The 22,020-nt window shown below is 39.2% G+C and overlaps 1 protein-coding gene across 2 annotated transcripts in view; it reads right to left on the minus strand.

Annotated features, from left to right (window-relative positions):
* Window positions 1-445: 445 nt before the first annotated feature.
* LOC139734045 (protein kinase C delta type-like) overlaps window positions 446-22,020 on the minus strand; it is a 74,872-nt gene continuing 53,297 nt past the window's right edge. The window contains exons 3-18 of one of the 2 annotated variants that reach the window (XM_071644855.1): window positions 21,232-21,431; window positions 20,029-20,098; window positions 18,401-18,590; window positions 17,876-17,910; window positions 17,060-17,145; window positions 15,494-15,623; window positions 14,529-14,626; window positions 13,609-13,623; window positions 9,471-9,562; window positions 8,791-8,914; window positions 6,834-7,007; window positions 3,933-4,024; window positions 3,334-3,535; window positions 2,837-3,025; window positions 2,148-2,276; window positions 446-602 (exon numbers count right to left, since the gene is read on the minus strand). In XM_071644855.1, coding sequence (XP_071500956.1) covers window positions 459-602; window positions 2,148-2,276; window positions 2,837-3,025; window positions 3,334-3,535; window positions 3,933-4,024; window positions 6,834-7,007; window positions 8,791-8,914; window positions 9,471-9,562; window positions 13,609-13,623; window positions 14,529-14,626; window positions 15,494-15,623; window positions 17,060-17,145; window positions 17,876-17,910; window positions 18,401-18,590; window positions 20,029-20,098; window positions 21,232-21,431 — 1,970 coding nt within the window. In that variant the 3' untranslated portion in view covers window positions 446-458. The remainder of the gene's footprint in view (window positions 603-2,147; window positions 2,277-2,836; window positions 3,026-3,333; window positions 3,536-3,932; window positions 4,025-6,833; window positions 7,008-8,790; window positions 8,915-9,470; window positions 9,563-13,608; window positions 13,624-14,528; window positions 14,627-15,493; window positions 15,624-17,059; window positions 17,146-17,875; window positions 17,911-18,400; window positions 18,591-20,028; window positions 20,099-21,231; window positions 21,432-22,020) is intronic. The other variant, XM_071644856.1, reaches the window with a different exon arrangement.

Genomic DNA, 22,020 nt, shown 5'->3' on the forward strand with positions numbered 1-22,020 from the left:
TATTCATCACTTTGGCAACCCCAGCCTTGGCAGATTTGCGAAGACGTGAAACAGATTCTTGCAGACTACGGTGGAGAAGCTCCGTATCCATCCAACAGCAGTGTGGCACGCGTTCGGAAAGAGTCTAGGTCCTACAACGTGTATTGCGAAGGACGGTTCAGTTGAGCTGCTTGGTCCTGCTCCCCTCACTCTATCATCACATCAACAGGAAAAGATGTCGACACCCTTGTTCCCTGGGTAAATATGAGCCACAAAAATTCCACATTTCCCACAAAGAAAAAATAAAGAGAGAAATAGCATTCCATGATGGCTAGAAATGCACAGCAGGTGGTGTTTCCACTCAAGGTACCAGTGCACTGCAGGGAGGGTGGGGGTGGGGGTGACATGATAGAAAATACTGTAGTTGTGCTTGTTTGGGCGGGGGAGCAAAGGGGGGTGACACTGGCCCATCTTGCTGCTCAAGACATGGTCGGGTTGGTGAAGGAGAAGCCGCGGAACTGGCGCTGGTTGATGGAGCTCAGCATGGACGTATCTGTCGGGGTGAGGCCCACTTTCTCCATGGTGAACTCTGGGTCAAAGTTGCCAGCATCACCATCACCTTTCTGTTGGTGACAACAACAACAACGATGAAAATCAGAGAGAAAATCAGATGTCAAAATACAATATGTAATGTTTAACCCTAACTTACCTGGGGGGGGGGGGCCATAATGGCCCCCCCCCCCTCGACGAATTCCGCGACCATTCCGCGGCGCAAAATTTTTTGACCGCGCCGCTCTCTGACTTTTTACTTTCAAGTCTCGCGCAACTTTTGAGACCAAAGTTGTCGCGCCCGGATATACCGTTCCGAAGCCACGCTCCTTCAAAAAATTTTCGTCAACCCCCAAATTGCTCAAAAACGTGATTTTGTGTACAAAGTCAATACAAATTGTGTTTTTTCAATTAATCATATAAAGATTCATATTTTAATTTTAATGGCTGAAATCAATTATTTTAGTATGATTATGCTTCAAAAAATGTGTGTGACAAATTCTGCTGAAAAAACAACAAAAACAAAATTTCGAAAAAAACAAGGAAATACATAAAGAATTGATAAAACAATAAAAAACATAAGGAAATTAATTTTGATACTGAAATTTTTTAATGCACAAATGTTCGGAATGTCACTAGGAATATTTACACACCAAAAATCAGCATTCCATAAGCTTTTATAAGCCAATTACAGACGAAAATGAGCTTTTTTTGCTTATATTTGCATAATTAATTGATTTTAAAATAGAAAATGCAATATTTTTGAAAATTTAACTGAACAGTCTTGTAGATTACATCCGGCTTTATTGCTCATGCAAATTTTGCGGCGATCGCGCGATCAACAGCCGAGATCTGAAGGGGGGCCATAATGGCCCCCCCCCCCCCCCCCCCCCCCCCCCCAGTAATTCAAGCTTGCTAAATAGCCCAGGTAAGTTAGGGTTTAAGTAATTAGACCACAATAACAATACCATCTGATTAAGTCTTTGTGTCATGGTGCAGTGACAGCTCATCTTATCTATCATGATCATCTCAGTCACCCTTATTAACAGACGAGTAAAATTTCTCCTCTAATCTCCACTCCTCTTCATGTCCCTGAGACTCATCCCCACCACCCTACTACATTTTAACCCCTCATCATCCATATATTCACAATTTTCATTTCCACCAGAACTGGTGTAGTACATAATACCCATGAGCTGAAATGAAGTTCAGTCTCATATCATGGCCCCCTCTTGATACCTGTTAGTTCTTGGTCATAGAATGAGTCGCAAAAATTTAGAGAAAACTAAATCGAAATAATGCAACCAATTCTTCTCTTTTATTGTCCACAATCATTAGTACTGTAATATATGGAGGGAGCTGTGTTCTGTCGAAGGATCAAGTCAACAAAGCAATGTTTCTTTAGTTTGGTGCTGTATGTATTATCTCCCTTTTGACTTTTCATTGTTAATGTCTCATGAGTTAGACTAAAAGGGAAACTCTTTCATCTTGTTGTTGTTGTTGATGATATTGTTGCTGTTGTTGATGTTGTTTTTGTTTTATTTTTTGTTTTGTTTTTTGTTTTGTTGTTTTGTTTTGTTTTTCCCCTACCACCTCAATGGGCGGGCGGCACTACTTACGATTTTGGGCTTGAATGGGGGCGGAATCTCCCTCTTTTCTAGCCTGTCGAAGTCGATGGATCTAAAGAAGGGGTGCGAACGGATCTGGCTCTTCACTCCAAGACGAATGTCTGGATTGCGTTCCAACAACTGCAGAGAGAAGCAACAAATTTATAAACATCAACATGATAACGCATGTCTTGCGTGAGGCAGAAGCATGGATTTTGTGGGTGCAACCGATTGTAGGATATGGGGGGGGGGGGGAGGGGGGTAACCAAGGCATGGAAGAACTTATGGTTGCAATGATAAAATGATAGAATGATCCATTATATGCAGTATATACAAGTATTCAACTCTGTCCTGAGGTATCTTTAACACATATTTACAGGGGACAAAACATGCAAATAAGATGGAAAAAAAAATCTCTACAATCCAAAAGATCTAATTCTCCTTGTGTTGTTTCATTTCTATCATTACATCTGTATGACGCAAACTGGCTCAATGTAGGGAGATATCAGAAACCATGGACAACTGTGTAATTGACGGTTGTAGCTGATTGTAGACTCGCACAGATTGCTGGCGTGCAGTCAAGCCACTGTTTCACTAGAGGAAATTGAATAAAGGTTGACGATTGTTCACTTGTATGTACAATACTGTGTACCAAGACACTGTTAAACAATAGACAGGCTAAGTCTCCATCTCCACCGTACCTGAAGGAGACACGAGTGGGCATCCCTGGACAGCCATCTGGGGTAGTGTGGTGCCTCGTGCAGGATGCAGTCAAAGAGTTGGTCCTCATCCTCGCCATGGAACGGAGACTGGCCGATCAGCATTTCATAGAGAAGGACCCCAAATGACCACCAATCGACCGAGGCAGCATACTTCTGGCCCTTCAGAATCTACCAAAAAAAAAAAAAATTGTTTGACATTCAAGAATATTAGACTACACACACAAAATATAACAAGTCTTGGCAAATCCTACAACTGTATTTAAAAAAAAAAAAAAATCAGAGACAAAAAAATGAAAACCTAACTGAGAATCCTGCTGATCACTACCACTCAAAAATGAGTGACTATGCAACTCGCAATCATCCCCAAGACCAAAATGTTGAATCATGGTTGACAAGACAGGATGATGTGTGAGGTAATGTCGGCCACTTGGCAATGGGGAAATACGAAGAACGAGTTTAGCAATTTTTCCTCATACCTCAGGAGCTATGTAGTCCGGTGTACCACAGAAGGTGCTGGCCTTCTGGTCTCCCTGGATGTTCTGCTTGCACATACCAAAGTCTGCGATCTTGATGTGTCCGTCTCGGTCGAGCAGGACGTTGTCGAGTTTCAAGTCGCGGTAGATAATGCCTCGTTTGTGCAGGAACTGTAGACCGCAGATGATCTCAGCTGCATAGAATCTGTTGTTGTGGCAGATGAAGAAATATATAGTATTCTCCCTTCTCTGATAATCTGTACCCCCTCTCTCTCTCTAACACTATATATTTTTCATGCTCCTCTCATGTCTTTCATGGATTCTGGCTCTTGAAGCTTGTAGAAGTTTTGTCTGCTCTTTAAACCATTGAGGACGGGCTGATTTTGCTACAACACACAAAAAATTGGCCAGTTCCCAACATCAATAAGTCTTATCCCAAATCACTAAGATGAAATACCAACTGCTGGTATGTTTCTATTTATTGCATGAATCTAAAGCAGTGCCACTATCAAGAAACAGTCCTGACCGTGTCGTGGTGCTTTGTTTTGGCTCTACCTGAATCTCAAAACAGTCATCAGCTTACCACGGCGTATAACCCTCACCTTGCTCTCTTCTCCTCAAATCGGATTGAGGACTGTATATGGAACATCAAGTCACCACCGTTTAAGAACTCCATAACAAAGAACAGATGCTCCTGCAGAAATGACGAAAAAAGCAACAGAAACATGGAGGTTTTGGAATATTTTTTAGGATAAGCTTCTATATATGTAATATAAAGAGTAAAATATATAGCTTAAAAATTGATACTGACAATTCTGTCAAAAGAGCTACTTACAGGAAGGTCCATAGCTTTTCTTCCACGAGAACATACCTTATTTTTTCTCTTCTTAACCCCTTTCCTATGGGAACCTGGTGGCCTGCATATTAAGTCTATGGGGATTTTAGAATTCAGTATGGAATGGGTTAATTCTATCCTCTCTCTTTTGGCATGAGATCCACCTTTTATTAGGACCACTTTGTTTTGTGATATCTCAGCTATTCAAAACTGGTTTTCATCAAATAAACTTTTATTTCCACTTCAAATTGAATGCTCTTTCATATTTCATACATATAGGTACCATGGTATCTCATTTTCTTACAAAAAATTCAGAAACCTGAAGCTCACTCTCAACCAAAACTATACCATCAGGGTTCCCACAGAAATTTGAAAACATAATTCCATGACTTTTCCATGACTTTTCCATGACTAAATTGCTGCTTTCCATGACTTCCTTTCTGGCACGGTTTCCAAAATCAGACGCGTTATGATGACCTCCACCTCCCCTCACAGCCATCCGTTCCACCCACTATCTTACTCATGACATGTATATCTATTATCATTAGTATATGTGACCCGCTACAACAAAAAGGTCCTAAAGTCGCGCACGGTCGAAGCCGTGAAAATCGAGTTTGAAGTCAGAGTATTAAAATTGGTCAAAAATTACGATTTTCTGATTTTGATATATTATTGGAGTCTAACATGTCTTCTATCATCTGTCGAAATTTTGAAGCAAAATGGTCAAAGGAAAGATTTTAAAATAGTGTTTTTCTGAGCGATGTTTTTTTGGTGTTTCAACGAAGCAGAAACTGGTTCGAAAATTTGGATTGAGCGCCACAGATAGGTTCCGCCCCTAACAACGACCAGAGTGATCTCATTGGTCAGTTTGCTGCTTGCTGTTAACCGAAGCGTGAAGCTCGCATACTGCCCAGTCGACTGGTGCGTGCGGGCGGAGTGCGCTATGCTCAGCCGCTTATCACATCCTGGTCACTGATTGGTTGGTGAGGAGACCGCCGACGCTGATGTGCTTGAATGAACTCTTCGGGGGTTGCTTGGGCTAACCTTCTATTGTCCAGAGGTGAAAACTGACTTGCGTGTCCCTTGATCGCGATTGCGTCGAAAGGAAGACTTTTAGGACGCTTTTCTCGAAACAGTGATTTTCCAGACGTCTCGACATGCTCTCTTTTAAACATCGATATCTTCGCAGCCGATTATTTTTATAATATGTGTTGTATATCAATTTAAAGCAGAAAGATTAGGGGATTATATCATGCAATTTTCAAATAATCGACCTCGCCCGACTTTAGGATCATTTTGTTGTAGCGGGTCACATATGTCCCGGGAGTTATGTAGAATTTGGGATGCCACAAAACTGGGAAAATTGGAAATCATGAACACCAATTATAATAGCAGAGTATGATCACAGAGTATGAGAGTTGTGAGACACGACAAACTGGAAAGCTGCCATAGCCAAGAGGTAAATGCAATTCCATGACTTTTCCATGACTTTTCACAAATTTTCCAAATTCCCTGACTATTCCCTGACTTTCCATGACCACAAATTTTTCCAGGATTTTCCAGGATTTTCCATGACTATGGGAACCCTGACCATCCCTTTAAAGGACAAGTCCACCTTCATACACATTAGGATTGAGAGAATGCAGCAATATTAGTAGAACACATCAGTGAAAGTTTGAGCAAAATTGGACAATCCGTTCAAAAGTTACGAATATTTGAAGTATCTGCGCAGTCACTGCTGGAAGAGAAGACTACTACAGTGCATGATGTCACATGCGTACAACTATATAAGGAAAATAAAAAGAGAATTTCACAAAACTTTACTTTTTGAATAAAGTGCACATTTCTTCGACTTGCTACTGACGTATGTTAAGGGTAATATTATTCCCCCTGCCTTCTGAAAGAGAGAAGTCGAGTGTTATTTGTTATGCGAGAAAAATGGAATATGTTGAATTTTCTTTATTCTTTCTTTATATCGTTGTACTCATGTGACATCACAAGCTATAGTAGTCTTTTCATCCAGCCGTGACTGAGCAGAAACTTCAAAAATTCGTAACTTTTTAACGGATTGTCCGATTTTGCTCAAACTCTCACTGATGTGTTCTACTAATATTGCTGCATTCACTCAACCCACATGTCTATGAAGGTGAACTTGTCCTTTAAGCTTTTTTCCAACACACTATGAAAGTAATGACAGAATGAACACAGACTGAAACATAACATAAGCCTATATACAAAGTATATTTTGAGCTTTATACACATTTCATGAGTTGATGCAAAACTCCACGCATTCTGCATGGGCAAATTCTGAGAAAAGAAAATAACAACTTTTAATGAAAATAGGAAAACTGCCAGAAAAGACATCTTGAATAACACCATACAATTGTATACTGTATACGCCATATATTAAGTGAGTCTAAATTTTTGCGAATCGGAACTTCACGACGATTTCGCGTGGGGTTAAATTCACGATCGTGAAGTCCTGTACCAAACGCAGAAATATATATGCGTGCATCACATTTATAGCGTGATCAGGGTCAATATTTTTGCGTGTCTTTAATTTCACAAAGAGCGAAATATTTGCCGTACACGTCTCCCCTGGCTTTGATTCCTATTCAAGTTTGAGACCGGACACTATTATTTTGGAAGGTGGCAAAGGGGGGCTGACCTTGCTCTGAAAGGTGCAGTAGAGGTGCGTGAGGAAGGGGTGTGCCCAGGCCATGCCCAGGACGTGACGCTCTACCATGGTGCACTCTATATCATCATCCTCCAGGACCACCTCCTTCTTCAGGGCCTTGATGGCAAAGAACTTGCTGGTCCCCTTCTGCTGGGCAAGCATCACCTGCGGGGGCAAAAATTAAAACAAAAAAATGCGGAATATGACACTGCACTTTGGGTATAATATGCCACTTCATTCATCTTATTATTTTCTTTCTTCGAATCTTATTAATCCTGGATCGGAATGGATTTCGATATCACTCTACACATTCAAGTAAAGAAGCTATCAAGGGATTATCAAACACAATGTAAGTCACAGAAATGATTTCTCTTGCTAGTCTCCTCCCAATGACCAGCTGGCAGGGATAAAATGTCTTGGCTCGGAGAACTATTACTGCTGCCAATGGACTTGAACAGAGAACCTCAAATCTGAGAGTCTTCAATCCTATCCACTGAGCCACAACACTGTGTATTCTTGTTTCCTTCACTTCGTGGTGAAGGAAATTTGATATGACATTATTAAAAAAAAAACAACTGACCAACACAAACTCAGGCATGTAATATCACAAATGGTTGACAAAAATCCACTAAAAACACAAAGTATCATGTAAACCATGTCTATGTCTTGTTAAACACAAATAAAGTGTAAGAGTTTTGAGGGTGAAAGGCCACAAGGCTTACATTTTGGCATGGTGATTTGTTGAATGCCATCCAGACAGTTCCATTAACCAGGAGCACCAAACAGACACTTTTTTCCAACCATGTTTGGTCAATATTACCAATAACATCACATGTACCTTCTCTTCGTAAAGGGTTATCACACTCGCACCTAAGAAAAGCACTCGGAGAGCGCAGATCTCCATCACGCAGCTCATTTCCACCCATACATGCATGCTGAATATTGCCCAATTGCAGAAACTCCAACTCCAAGCACCTGATGATCTGGAGATTCTACCACCTGAACCCCTCGCAAGCGTGAGACTCCAACTTGATGTGCGCGAAGTCCCTTGGGTCATAATAGGGTTCTATAGATGCTCTCTCGTGCTATCTCAGGCTTATTTTCAACATACGATGGTACTAAGTAAGTAATAATTCTATGAATCAAATAATATATTTTGGCTTTAAATAATAAAACTTCATTTCATATATCATGTGCAGATGCTCTTCACGCATGTGTATTATGAAATTGACTGGCATCTACAAAACCATACAAGCGGGTGACACAGAGCCAGGGCAGGAGAAATCAAATCCAAGCGGTGAACGGAAGATTTTGTGAAAATGGGTTTTCGGCGGGAGATCTCCCGTCGAAAGCGGGAGAGTTGGAGTCTCTGCAATTTACCCAAAGAAGCCCTGTGTTTACCTCATCAGCTTCCTGCATGCTGCGTGGCGCCTCGAGCAGAGCATGCGCTTAAGTGCACGTATGCAAACCTCAAAAACGCGCAGCTTGAACTCCCAAGTTCATTGACCCTATTTGCCAAAAGATATTAAGAAAATTCTTCAAAAATTTATACAAAATCCCGGATCACTACCAAACTTTAATCATCTGTTCCTCGTGTCATTATCAACTTTTCTTGTTAAGTATCATGTAAATCTGTTCACAACTTTTTGTGTTATTTTGCAACAGACAAGCAAACAAACAAACAAAACCTATGCTCACAAAAACATAACCTCCTTGGCAAAGGTAATAATACATTTCCAAATGTCAAGAAATCTGGCACAGACATTTAAAGTCTGTGCCTCCAACAAGCACTCTTGTACAACCAGAATTGACTTGAAAACAATTAAAAAATGAATTGAAATTTACTTTACTAAGTACACAAACAAACAAAAAACAAACAAAAGGACACCACTACTGTTGTATCTGCCCCTTATATCTCACAGCTAGACCAGACTGAGACACCACGTACCTTGCCAAAGCTCCCCTTTCCAAGTACTTTCAGAAGCTGGAAGTCCTCAATGGCGTACCTCCTTGGTGGACTAGTAGGTTTGTCAGGTGGCCCATCAGTGGTCCATAGAGGCTCATACACTGCCCTGGAGAGTTAAAAGGGGAGGGGGGGGGGGGGGAGGGGGGGGGTGGGAGGTTTGGAGGGGTGCAGGAAGGGAAAATCAATAAAGCATTAGTCTCCACATGAGGAAAGTATAGTACATTTTGGGTTGATAAATCAATGACATGAGAATAAAACATATCTCCCTCCAGTAACAATTTCAATTTGCTTTTAGGTGATTAATAACTGATTGATTGAGAAACAAAGATGGTCTGTCCATGGACTGAGAAACATTGGTGCAGCCAAGAGGTAACTTGCAGTAATTCTGAACAGAATCTTACAAACACAGAGAAAAGTTGCTCACAATTGAATGACATATTTTGATAATGATTATTGTTCAAACAAAGAAGGGAACTTTACGAATATGTGTCGTGGTATATTTAGATTAAGTTATACTGGCAACACGTGTGTGTTGGGGCGGGGGGGGGGGGGGGGGGGGGGGAGGGATAGAGGTTAGCACCAGTGAGTAAACCCACACTACATAGTCCACACAACAAATGATAGACCCTGCCCAACTGCATTCACATTGCCATCACACTTACTCATCGAGATCCTCATCGTCGTCTGGATCCACTGGGGGGAATGTGAGTTGGCCGTTGCCCGCGGCCCCGGGTCCCGCTACCTTTCTTGCTTTCTGCGAGTATTCAAGCAAAAGAGTGCAACCACAGTTATCGTATTGATGTTCCTCCATACACTGGATAACTTGGAAAATACAATAGAAGTCTTTTGTTATATCCCCATTTCCTGTCACTTTCCTACACATTCCAAACTATTGTCCCATTAGCCTTACTGATGTAGCATTTTTACTTACCTCCTGGGTCCCATTGCATAAAACTTTTTTAGCAACCTTAAAAAATTCAGGTTGGGATTTGCCCAACCTGAATTTTTTAAGGTTGCTAACTTAAGAATGTAAAATCTGTTGCATAAAAACTCTGGTTGGGAGCTTCCAACCGGAATTTTGTGATTTCAACCGGAAAAAGTCCGGTTGGAGTTTTATGCAACGGGCCCCTGGAGACAATGAACTACTCACCCAGAATTTAGTATGTACCATCTACAGGACTTGGGTAGATTGCTATAAGTTATTGAAAACATTCGTGTCTATTTGGACTTTCCTGACTTCGTAAGATCAAAAGTATACTCTGTATCAGACTTTTCTGACTTCTTAAAATCAAAGCTTCATGATTCTTTTTTTTTTTTGGGGGGGGGGGGGGGGGAGGGGGGGTCTGTTGTTGTTGTTTTTTTATTATTATTACTGTGAGATACACTTGCATTGTCAACACATTTGCCGAACAACATGACTGGTGTGCCTTGCATTTGAGATAGTCACACTTTTTTTAGCTTTAGGAACACTCTTATATAAAATTGACTGGCACAAGCAATATGATTTTCAGCATTAAAATGAGCAAACGACAGCATATGCCGAGTCTCTAAAATGTGAAAAATGATTTGAATCTAAAGCAGCAACTATGTCAAGAGTTACACATTTTACAGATGGGGTGATGAACCAGAATCTGTTGAATAAGTAATACATCAATGCTCAGAAATGAGATCTACTGGGGCCATCACATTGTGAAATGAAAGTCTAGGAGCTACGGCAATTACATACTCGATGTGACATGCTTGTGATGTAGTAATGCCCTTGATGAAATATACATGATGGAATGCGCACTACGCAATGCACATCATGATAATGTCATGGACACAGACTAATACACAATGTACACTTAGACTATTAAAAGAATGATCGATTTACAAAAGTGTACACACTAAAATGATTTGAACAGTTGAGGAAGAGGAATACATGTAACCATGAAATTGATGAAATTGCCATCTTCACTTGATGATCTTACTCCCATGTTATCTCCTCTCAAGGACAGTCCTGAACTATGCTTGCCTGTAATCACACAGACTTCCTATGGACTGATGATGATTCCTTTTTTTTGTCATAAGAGTACCAAAATGTGATGTCACAGCCATGGAATCTGGTTCCCCACGTCCTCATCTGGCCCAAATATCTGAGAACACTAATTGTTCCTAACCATGCTTGCACCTGGTTTCAACCCAAGCTATAACAAAAGACCGTGACATCATCACTTTGATACTCTCTAGCAATTTATTTGAGTGGAAATACACACAGCTGCCTTCCATCTCCAGTAGATGTATGTTACCATGGTAAATACAAAATAACAGTACAAAAACAATGAACTTTAACATCAATTATCTACATCACAAATATCAAGAATAAGTGTGTGTGTGTGTGTGTGTGTGTGTGTGTGTGTGTGAAAGGGTTAATTATACCCTATATATGGTGTTTTGTTACACACTAATTTAAAATGGATTTAGAAAACCATGTTACAGCTTAAAATGTGGTTTTAACATGCCTTTCACTTCATGCATATGAGCTGCAGCAAGATAAACTCTTTCTCACTTCTTAAAAGACTGAAGCAGCTCATAAAACATGCAAGTAAAATTAGTAAGTAACAAATTATGTACTTTGTGCAATTTGTGCGATTCCATCCTCTATTTACCAGGTGTTCCTTTTTTTTGGGGGGGGGGGGGGGAGGGGGATCGAGGGAAGGATGTTAAGAAATAAATATCTAGGAGAAATTCTGAGTTATAGCAAAAACAAGCAAAACATAAACCAAATAAACACAGGTAAAATTGTGCCTCCTCAATTCATTGATTGTTTATCATTATCAGTTTTTTTCTTTTCACGGTGTAGGTAAGGGGGGGGGGGGGAGGTGGAGGGGGAGAGAGAGGGGGAGTGGGTGGAAGGTTAAAAGATGTTTCTTGTCATCTCTGTACCACCTTTGATTAGGGGTCAAGTACTGAACACTCATGCATACCTGTTTAGTCTTAATAAGTTTGAATTATGCCTTTGAAGCATATTTGGCATGAAGAGCAATTAATGCTAATAATTTACTTCTGGTTCTTTTTCTGAAATACTCCCGTCAATCAAGCTACTTGTGGGTCATTCACATTTTTCTCACTTTTCCACTATCACTTCAAATATCATCCTCTCTCTCTCTCTCTGTAAAATGAAAATGTACGCAACACCAGTTTGATATTTGTGGCCATATTTTGTGATTATGGCATGAAACACACAAGCATGTGGTGTAATGTTTTATACAGCACTGTATATGTTTCTATGTTTTCCTCAGATGGACAATGGAGTCTGTAATGGATATGCAAGTGATTGTGGTATATATACAGCACTCTGTCCTTGAATGCATAACGACTACTGTAGTAGTATTCCAAGCAGAAACCTACAAATGTATTGAGCTGCAGCAAGAACTAGTTGACCTTTTAAAAAGAGAGTGCATATTTTCACAGAAAGGGATTTTGACAGAAGAAGTATATTTTCTCTTTTTCTTATCAAACAATATGGTTCATGCCATGCAAAATAATTGGACTGAGAATGCCTTTGTAATATAGTAAACTATATGCTTTTATATGGCAAAAAAATGCATACTATTGTTTAATAGCACTTAACAAAATGAAAATTGCTTAAAATACACCAAAACAAATTACATGGGAACAAACTACTAAATTAAGCTATCATATCACAATAGAAGGCAAAAAATATTGAATGGTTTAAGCACGAGTCCTATTTAGAACAACAAAAAGAGTGAAAAGGGAATTCACTCTACATTTAAGAGCAAAAAAGGTATAAAATATAAACTGCCAAACTATCAGGTAGACTCAGATACAACGATGCTTTAAATGAAAACTTAACAGCCAAATAAACAAACAAAACAAAACAAATAAACTAATTGCCTTATGTCAAGCTGCCACTTATGATCACTTAATTAATATGGTCATTGTAGTGACACTGTAGCGACAACTATCTGAGAAAAAAAACTGGACTCTGTTGTGATGTTAGTGTGTTCATTTGTCTTTTTTTTAAGGGAAATCGGGGGCACATTTAGGTTAGATCCTTTAAAGAACTTTCATTCAAACAGATTATGCATGTCATCATATTTTACTGCTTGAAAAGTTGAGAGTGTATACATCATGACAGCTTACAATAAATACGTAAATGAATAAATGAATAACTAAATAAACAAATAAATAAATAAATATATAAATAAATAAATAAATAAGTAAATAAACCAGCATTATTTCTCACCAAAATTAATGCTACTCACCACACTATTGTGAGGAAAAACAATATTGGTGCACTTATGCAGCATGTGCACACAAAAATTATATCATCGAAACTTCAGAAATTGCAGTTACCAAACAAATTATCATCCAAAACATAACATTCATTCTTCGAAATCACAAGTTTAGATTATTTCAATATGCTGCATATATTTCTCTGTTAGTTGTGCATCTCTATTGGCCGGGATCCATTGTCAAAGATTTCATCAGGGACACGCTGTTACTAGTAATGTCATAGTTAAATTGTGTGCGTTGTCATGCTGTACCTAGTGCTGATATACCTTCACAGCCCAGCAGATATAATACCTACGAGCATCTTTAATAAATGGTACTGTCTGCCTAGAAATGATGAAATGATGATTTTTTTTTTTATCACAAAACTGCACAAACTGAAGAACGCTCGCATGGGTTTGGTTTGCTGTAACAATAGTGATACACACGTGGCAAGTTCTTTCATTTTTCTTTTTTTTCATGAGGCATGTGAAATAGGGGTAAATATCAGAATCACTTTCTTACCATAGATCTGGTGACCTATTCCATATGAGCAAAATATAAGACAAAAAAAATACGGCTCAGAAAAAGATTAAGACTGAAAATCATCACGATAAATTCCACATAGGAAGAAATCCTGATATATTTTTGTGAGAAAAAAAGAGGAACGAGTTCATTGAGGAAATGCAATGGATGTCACAGACCATTTTCTAAAAGAGTTCATCTAGATTAAAGGCTGTAGCATTTACTAACAATTCGCATAATACATATATCAGGACTTGACACTAACTTCATTGTCTGATGGTGAATTCACGCCACTAAAATCTTTAATCTGAAATTTTGGTGGCCTGAAATAAAAGCAAAATAACAATTCAATTTGAATCTTAGTCGCCCAATTGGGCCATGAAAAGATCAATCTGATAGCCCAACACCAATTTTTAGTGGCCCCACTGCTAATGTCAAGCTCTGCCTATAAGGGAAAATATATACAGCATATACAGAAGAAAGGCATTCCTTCTCCTTAAAGTTCACCTAAAAGGGGCTGTTATGTCCTCTGATGCAACCGTCATGTTTAGCAGATTGAAAAAAAAACAAAAAAAAACACTTGTTAGATTTATCGACATGGTTTCATTTATGTTGAAGATAACTTACTGTCAGCTGAAGATAGACAGATTCTTTCAATCAAATGCATCAGATTGTGTCATCAAGAAGTGAAAATTGTCGCACGTTCCCAGCAAGAGGTTCAAAATCTGGACTTTGATGCACCCATTGCTGACCACCTGATGTCTTTTGGGCCTGTCCTATGACGCAATGATGTCAATTATTCATTACTGTAGCCTGTGCCAAAACATATCATGACAATCTCCCTCATGAATATGCATTAAACAGACTACCTTTGGATTCCCCCCAAATGAGGACCATTTCACATGCCATGTTTCTCTCACCTCGATACTTGTGAGGGCTTCTGACAGTAGCTTCTGGTTGACACCACATAGGTTGGGCACCTTGCTTTTACACTTATGATGTACATTCACATTACACACTGCAGAGACAGAGAGACAGAAAAACAGACAGGTAGACAGACAGATAGATAGATAGATAGATAGATAGGTAAATAGATAGATAAATAGATAGATAGATAGATAGATAGATAGATAGATAGATAGAGAGATAGATAGGTAAATAGATAGATAGATAGATAGATAGATAGATAGATAGATAGATAAATAAATAGATAGAATGACAGGATAGATAGATAGAGAGAAAGATAGATACATTGATAGATGGAATCATAGATAGAGATAGACAGAAAGATGGATAGACAGATAGATAGACAGATAGATAGATAGATGGATGGATGGATAAACAGAGAGGGAGAGAGAGAGAAAAAAAGGTCAAATCAACATTCTGTTAACAGATACATTGTTGATATATCTACTGCTGTGTTTTAGTTGTATTATTATACTTGTGTGGCATGCCAACAGCTACACTCTTTCATAAATTGAAACTATATCTCTTATCCTATATACCGGTAAAAGTAAATGTGGAGCCTCTGGACCATGTATTCAGCCCAACAACTCATATGAAATAAGTATTTTAAAAGATCATTGTATAAAATATCAAATGCAAATGGTTGCATATAATTTATGGAAATAAAAGCCATATCGTATCAGAGACAGTATGTTTTGTGGCTCTACAAAAATTCTGTGTCAGATTGAAATTGAAACGTAAACAAAAATTAATCAACATGAGCACTCTTATTAATGTTTTTTTTTTTTTTCTGGCTCAATACAAGCAAGCTTGAAGAACCTCAGTCTACTCCTTGCTATACCAGAGGCCATGATAAAAATTTGAATTTCCCAGCTCTGACATCAAGTAATGATAGTAACGGGTGACTCAAAACGCTCACCTTCACATTTGACACCCTGCCTGAATAGACCATAGAGCATAGTCCCACAGTGGTCGCAGAAGGTGGGGCTCTTGTAGTTGTTCACCTTGAATCTGTGCGGCATGTTTATATTGAATCTCTCTTTCAGTTTCTGGAAGGAAGAAGACAACAGAATAAACACACAAAAGCTGACTACCTGGTAATTAACACGCTTAACCCATTAAGGACGGGCTAATTTTGCTACAACACGCATTTCCCATAGACACCTGCCTGAGTACACTCGGGACTTGTCCTCAACGGGTTAAGGTCTTGGGAGGAAACATGGTCTTGCTTTTCAGGTGACACATATATGATGTCTATCTGCTTGCTGAAAGATATTGGAGCTTATATCCAGCACATATAGGCCTATTCTTCACTCTGAGTTCATGCACATAACAACACCTACCATGCCCTAAAATCCTTTAAAGGACAAGTTCACCATCATAGACATGTGGGTTGAGTGAATGCAGCAATATTTAATAGTAGAACACATCAGTGAGAGTTTGAGGAAAATCGGACAATCCGTTAAAAGGTTAGGAATTTTTGAAGTTTCTGCTCAGTCATGGCTTGATGAAAAGACTACTATAGCTTGTGATGTCACATGAGTACAACGATGTAAAGAATAAAGAAAATTCAACATATTTCCATTTTTCTCGCATAACAAAAGAACACTCGACTTCTCTTTTTCGGAAGGCAGGGGGAATAATATTACCCTTAACATACGTCAGTAGCAAGTCGAAGAAATATGCGCTTTATTCAAAAAGCAAAGTTTTGTGAAATTCTCTTTTTATTTTCCTTATATAGTAGTACACATGTGACATCATACACTGTAGTAGTCTTCTCTTCCAGCTGTGACTGCGCAGATACTTCAAATATTCGTAACTTTTGAACGGATTGTCCAATTTTCCTCAAACTTTCACTGATGTGTTCTACTAATATTGCTGCATTCTCTCAATCCTTATATATATGAAGGTGGACTTGTCCTTAACTATTAATAAGAAAAAATGTGTCCTTAAGAGAGACATATCATCAAAAATCAATCAATCATACATACATACATACATACATACATACATACATACATACATAAATTAATAAATAAGCAAATAAATAAATAAATGCACACTCACACACACCGACACCAAAAAAAAAAAGAAAGAAAGATATAAAACACACTTTATCACAAATAGTGCATCATGTGTTGTGAGTGATAGTCTTCGTATACATTGTTAGCAATTCTTTCTGAAACAATATTTGGAATCAAGAAAATGTCTCACATCACTTAGTGCTTATTAAAACACAACTTGACAGTGTTATGAGTGCATCATCTGCATTGAGGACACTGGCAACTGTTATGCCAAAACTGTGCCAGATTGTCTCCACGCTTTTATGACCTCACAAGTTAATGTCACCAGACCATCTTTATAGAGGTCTCTAAATGGACTGGAAAGATTTTTCTGATATTCAAGTAATCTGATGATACACATCTCACGTCACATCATAGTGAGCAGTCTAGAGTGTGTGCGTGAATGGTTTCCATGGCGATACCTTTGTTTCCATCGTGTCCTTGCCAGTACCCGGGCATTTACTCAGCACTGAATCGAAGCATCGCTTGTGAACGGAGAGCTCGCATTCTGCAGAGATGACAATAGTCATGAAAGTTGAGCTTTGTGAGAAAGAACCAAGTTATGTACTACATCACATCAAAACAACATGATAACTGCATGGGTTTTTTGTTTGATGTTGTTGTGCTTTGGGTTCTTTTTTTTTACCACTTAGTAAGATATACCTTACAATGTATGTGGCTTTTTTTCCATATGACAATAGTACATGTATGTGCACTTTAAAACAAGATCATGAGATCAAAAGACATTTTCATTATTCAACTCTGACTCTCACCAATCAAAGTAAAAAAAACAAAACAGTCCATTTGTAAGTCTTTCCACATGGAAATGTTTTCATTGCAAGATACTACTGATATATGAAAATGAGATCTGAGGCCAATTTCAAAGAGAAATGAACAAATATTGAATATTCTGAAAAGTACATTTTTCACAGCAGTATCTCAAATTCTCCAGGTTCCTTTGGCTGCTGCTTGGCTGCTGAATAAGGTAACTGTGATTACTAGATGCTGCAGTAGAGTACTACATAAGTAACATATTCTAAAGCTTAAAGCTAACCCTGTTAAGCTATGTCAAAAGTGCAAGTTCATTTTGGTCTACTTTCTGTGGGTTTTGAGCGAGGCAGTCACATATGATTCTTAATCTTCTTTTTTTTTCCTTTTTTTTTTAGAAACAAAGTTACAACATGACTTTGATGGAAAGTAAAAGACTTCGAAGGATCAGTAAAAATAAAAAGTCTTACCTTGGCAGTGGTAACCCTGCTTGCCAACGACACCCCTGTCACAAAACAGAATGGAGAAAACTCTCAACTTGACAACAGGTATTCCATACATTCAATAGCTGTCACATTGTAGTTACTACAAATTGTATTCACCCAAGCTCATTCTTTCTTTAAACAGTTTGCGCTAACCTTATACTGTGTCATCAACCTTCAAAATTTTAGCATTCATCTCAGATTATGCTCTGCTATGTAATTGCACTTGAATATTATCTAACAGTCATTCATTTCAATCTTCATCCTTCATCAGTGAGGGTCAGATATGGTAAAAAGAAAAAAAAAAAGTGAGAGATAATGAGGACATACCACGTGATGCGTAAGTCAGTGAATACTAACATTCAAACACTCTAACCTTTAGGCACTGTTGGCTATATTGTGCCTAAATATTCATTGACCTGCTAAAAAACTGCTACTTTTTGTACACATTAAGGATACATGTATGTCTTCTTTTATGGCTTTGGGGACCTCTCTGTACATCATTCAACTTACCATAGGAACTCATTACAATAGGAACAGTACGCGGGAGAGCGGAAGTAGTGCGCGATGAACTGATGACCCCTGTGTTCGTGAACTTTGGCCTTTCGGATGGCCACACGGCGACGGGTCAGCCCACCTGTGTCATCCTTGTTCTCCATGCTGGTGTCTTGGCGAGTCGGGGCTCTTACACTGGACATGGCATCTGACCGCAGAAAGTGACCAATGCACCAAAACATCATTAATAGTAAAGCAAAATGAGATGCATAGTGTGCACACTTAAACTCAGAAATGCAACGTACATGTTTAGTGTACACCAAAGGGGATTTAACCATGATGATCCACAAAATTCATATGGCAATTCTTTCCTTTAATAAAACACAACAATAGAGAGAATTTGATGGGATTGAAACGTCATTTCCACGGCACTAACAACAAAAAGGAGAAAACATCAAAAAAGATTAACTGGTATTTGTAGACCATAAAGTTGTATCTGTTATTTAAGAGTGAGAGGACACTTTAATCTTGACGGTCCTATGTTTACTCAACATCACCAGAAAAGTCAAGTGAAAGTGAAAACTAAACGCTGACTAATTTCTCGTGAACAACCAGTTTCCCTGAACTCTGATTGTGTACCATTTTGCAGATCTTAATGTCTGCTCCCCCCCCCCCACCCCAAGGAAAAAAAAAAAATCACATGCTGTTGTCTACATTCTCGTTTGGTTGAGCAAAAAAAAAAAAGTGAGGAGTAAGGAAAAAAAATAAGATTCACAAAAAAAAATTTCAGGTGAATAATTTCAGACAATACAGTTACATGGAGTAGATGATGTTTCCTAATATCATAATACAACAAAAACTCCAGGAGCTGATAAATATTTCTTATGTTTGAGTTGGTCAATTAACAACTTTAATGCCAAAATTGCAATCAAGAGAAGCACTGGTAGTCATAAAAAAAACAAACCCAGAACTATTATAGTCAAAGGGTACATCTCTAATTACAGTTGGGTAACAAGTTAATATTCCTCCTCTCCTACCCCCCACCCTTTGCAACCTCCCACCCCTTCCCCCCCCCCCCCCCCTTTCTCTCCCATTAGTAGAATCATTCATTCTTCAAACAGGCATTTGAACTTCCTGATCTGGAATAATTGCTGTGTGTGCCCAAAGATTTCCACTTATAGATTACATGAAATGTAAATCAGATTCCACTTTCTGGTGAGATGAGAGCTGAACAAGACAATCATTCTTTTTCTTGTACAGTGAAAGAAGAAAGTGAGAGTTGTAAACTCCATTCATTGTGTGGACAGACAAAACATTTCCTACAACACTTCCTGAAAACATGACTATACCAACCCCAACAGTCTTGACAGTCCCTGGTATTGGCCAGAGCCAATTGTATTTATACAAAGTGGAGCAAAATGTTTTCTTTGAATCTTTCAATTACTTCTGATATTTCTCCCTATCCTGCTTTGGTATGGTTTGTTTCGCTTTTTATTCATATAAGTGGCTGGTGGGAGGATGGGGGGGGGGGGGGGGGGGGAGGAGGGTAGGGGAGGGCTAGGGGTATGTGAGAGCATGCAGACAGTTTGTATGCTTGGCTGTTCAGAAGTCCCACCCCCTCCAGGCATTCATCATGATCTCCTCACCTCCGCCTGATCCCTCCTCGGGAAAGCATCGGAGCTGGACCTGTAGCCGGCCGCTTGGTTTTAACTCCAGCTGGAGAGAGAGAGAGATAGAACAGGGATTGAGAAAAGAGACAAACACACAGACAAACAGACAGAGAGACGGTGAGAGAAAGACGGACACAGATGTACAGATGGAGAGAGAGAGGGGGAGAAAGTCCATTTAAGGTCATTAATCCCGTGGTTATAGGAGCTAATTTTGACACCGCTGAGAGTCACCCTCATCACCTGATGAGATGTAATTATGCCACTGATGAGATTTAATTTAGTCTATTAAAAGTGAACACTTCTTCTTCTTCTTCTTCTGCTTCCTGTACTGTGCAGAACCTCTGAAGAGTATACTCGCACATTTGATAGGCTCTCTCTACTGCCCGCAGTCATTTAGAACAATCACCTTAAGTTTCTTCTCCACAAAGTGAGTAGTGGTTACAAGAAGCGGGTGTTCATGATATTAAAACAACAGCTACAAGAAATATGACGACTGGAGGTTCAATTATTAATCAATATTAGATAGAGCAGCGATACACATCTAATTCCACTCTCTTTTAACTGTAACATTCTTGGCTTGTCATCATGGTAACACGTAAGGGATTGCATCACATTAACCCAAATAAGCATTCCATACAACTGTATGAAATGAAGCGGTGGATACTGTGTTATCATGTTCAACTGAAATTAGCAGATAACAAAATCAATGTTATGAGCATAGATGTCCCCCAAACATGCTGTTTGATAGATCACAGAATTTCTGGAATGTCTACTCCCGACATGAATTATTCTTGTTCTGCAGCTTTCTCTGTCCTCTCGGATCCTTCCGATTACACCTAACCAGTCCAGTATCTCTGGGCATAGTAAGAAATGTCAAGATATGTGTACTTCACAAACACATTGTGTATTGTGAAGAAAACTAAATGCTGTTTAGCATCCTGGAACCATGCTTCTCTACCAGTGGGCTGTGAAGCTTTATCATGTGGGTAATGATGTTGGCCAAAAAATAAATAAAAAGTATTTATTTTTTATCTGACTGAGCCTCAAAAGAAATTTAGAGTAGCCACAGTGGGCCTCCAGTTCAACAGGTTGAGAAGCGTGATTCGAGAGTATTGTTGATCAAAACCACTGTCAATGAATGACCTCTTTGGACTGATAAAAAGTGCGAAATTCACTCACCCATTTTGTTTCGATTTTCCCTTCCATGCCGCACATGTCGGCCAGGGCGTTAACCTTGAAATTGGCCTCGGCGATGTAAGACTCGGGCCGGTTGTATATGATGATCTGGATGACGCGGCCATCGTAGAGATGGGAGTCGAAGCACTTGTTCCACTCCACGTAGGCCGTCTTCCTCCGCTGCCGAAGCTGGGACTGACCATCTGAAGAGAGACAGAGATTGAGGAGGAGCATCAATGCATAGACAGCTTTCTATCATCAAGGAATCTCTGATCGTTTGGGATGCCAGCACGCTGGTGGATGTGATGGAGGTTGTGACTAAGGTAGTAGTAGTGGTTTGACAAGGTTCAACATACAAGCCGTGGTCGGGGACCATTAAAAATTGGTGTTGGGCCACCACATTCTCAAAAAAGACTATTTTTTTGGTGCCCCAACTGGAAACATAGGAGTCAAAATGGATCAGTTATGTTTTCTTTTATTATTGGCCACTACAATATGTTTTTCTCTTGGGGCCACCAAAATGTCGGTTTTATAGATTCTAGTGGCCCAAATGGGCCATCAGACAAAAAAGTTAGCGTCGGGTCCAAGCAGATGGGGTACAATGGTGGTGATATTGTTGATAAGGCAATTATCAATAGAGCGGTTGGTGTGTGTAAAGAAGTAGCAGCATTTACATCTCATATGCTCAGTGGTGGAGGGAATTGATGCAGAGGTGGCAGAAGTGGTATAAGATTATGTCAGTGATGATGAGAGCTGGTGGCTAAGTGTGTCATGGATGTGGTAGGAAAAGCA

Source organism: Diadema antillarum, unplaced genomic scaffold (assembly GCF_040938485.1).
Source record: "Diadema antillarum isolate AM-2024a unplaced genomic scaffold, OU_Dant_1.0 seq00000507_RagTag, whole genome shotgun sequence".
NCBI lineage: Eukaryota > Metazoa > Echinodermata > Echinoidea > Diadematoida > Diadematidae > Diadema > Diadema antillarum.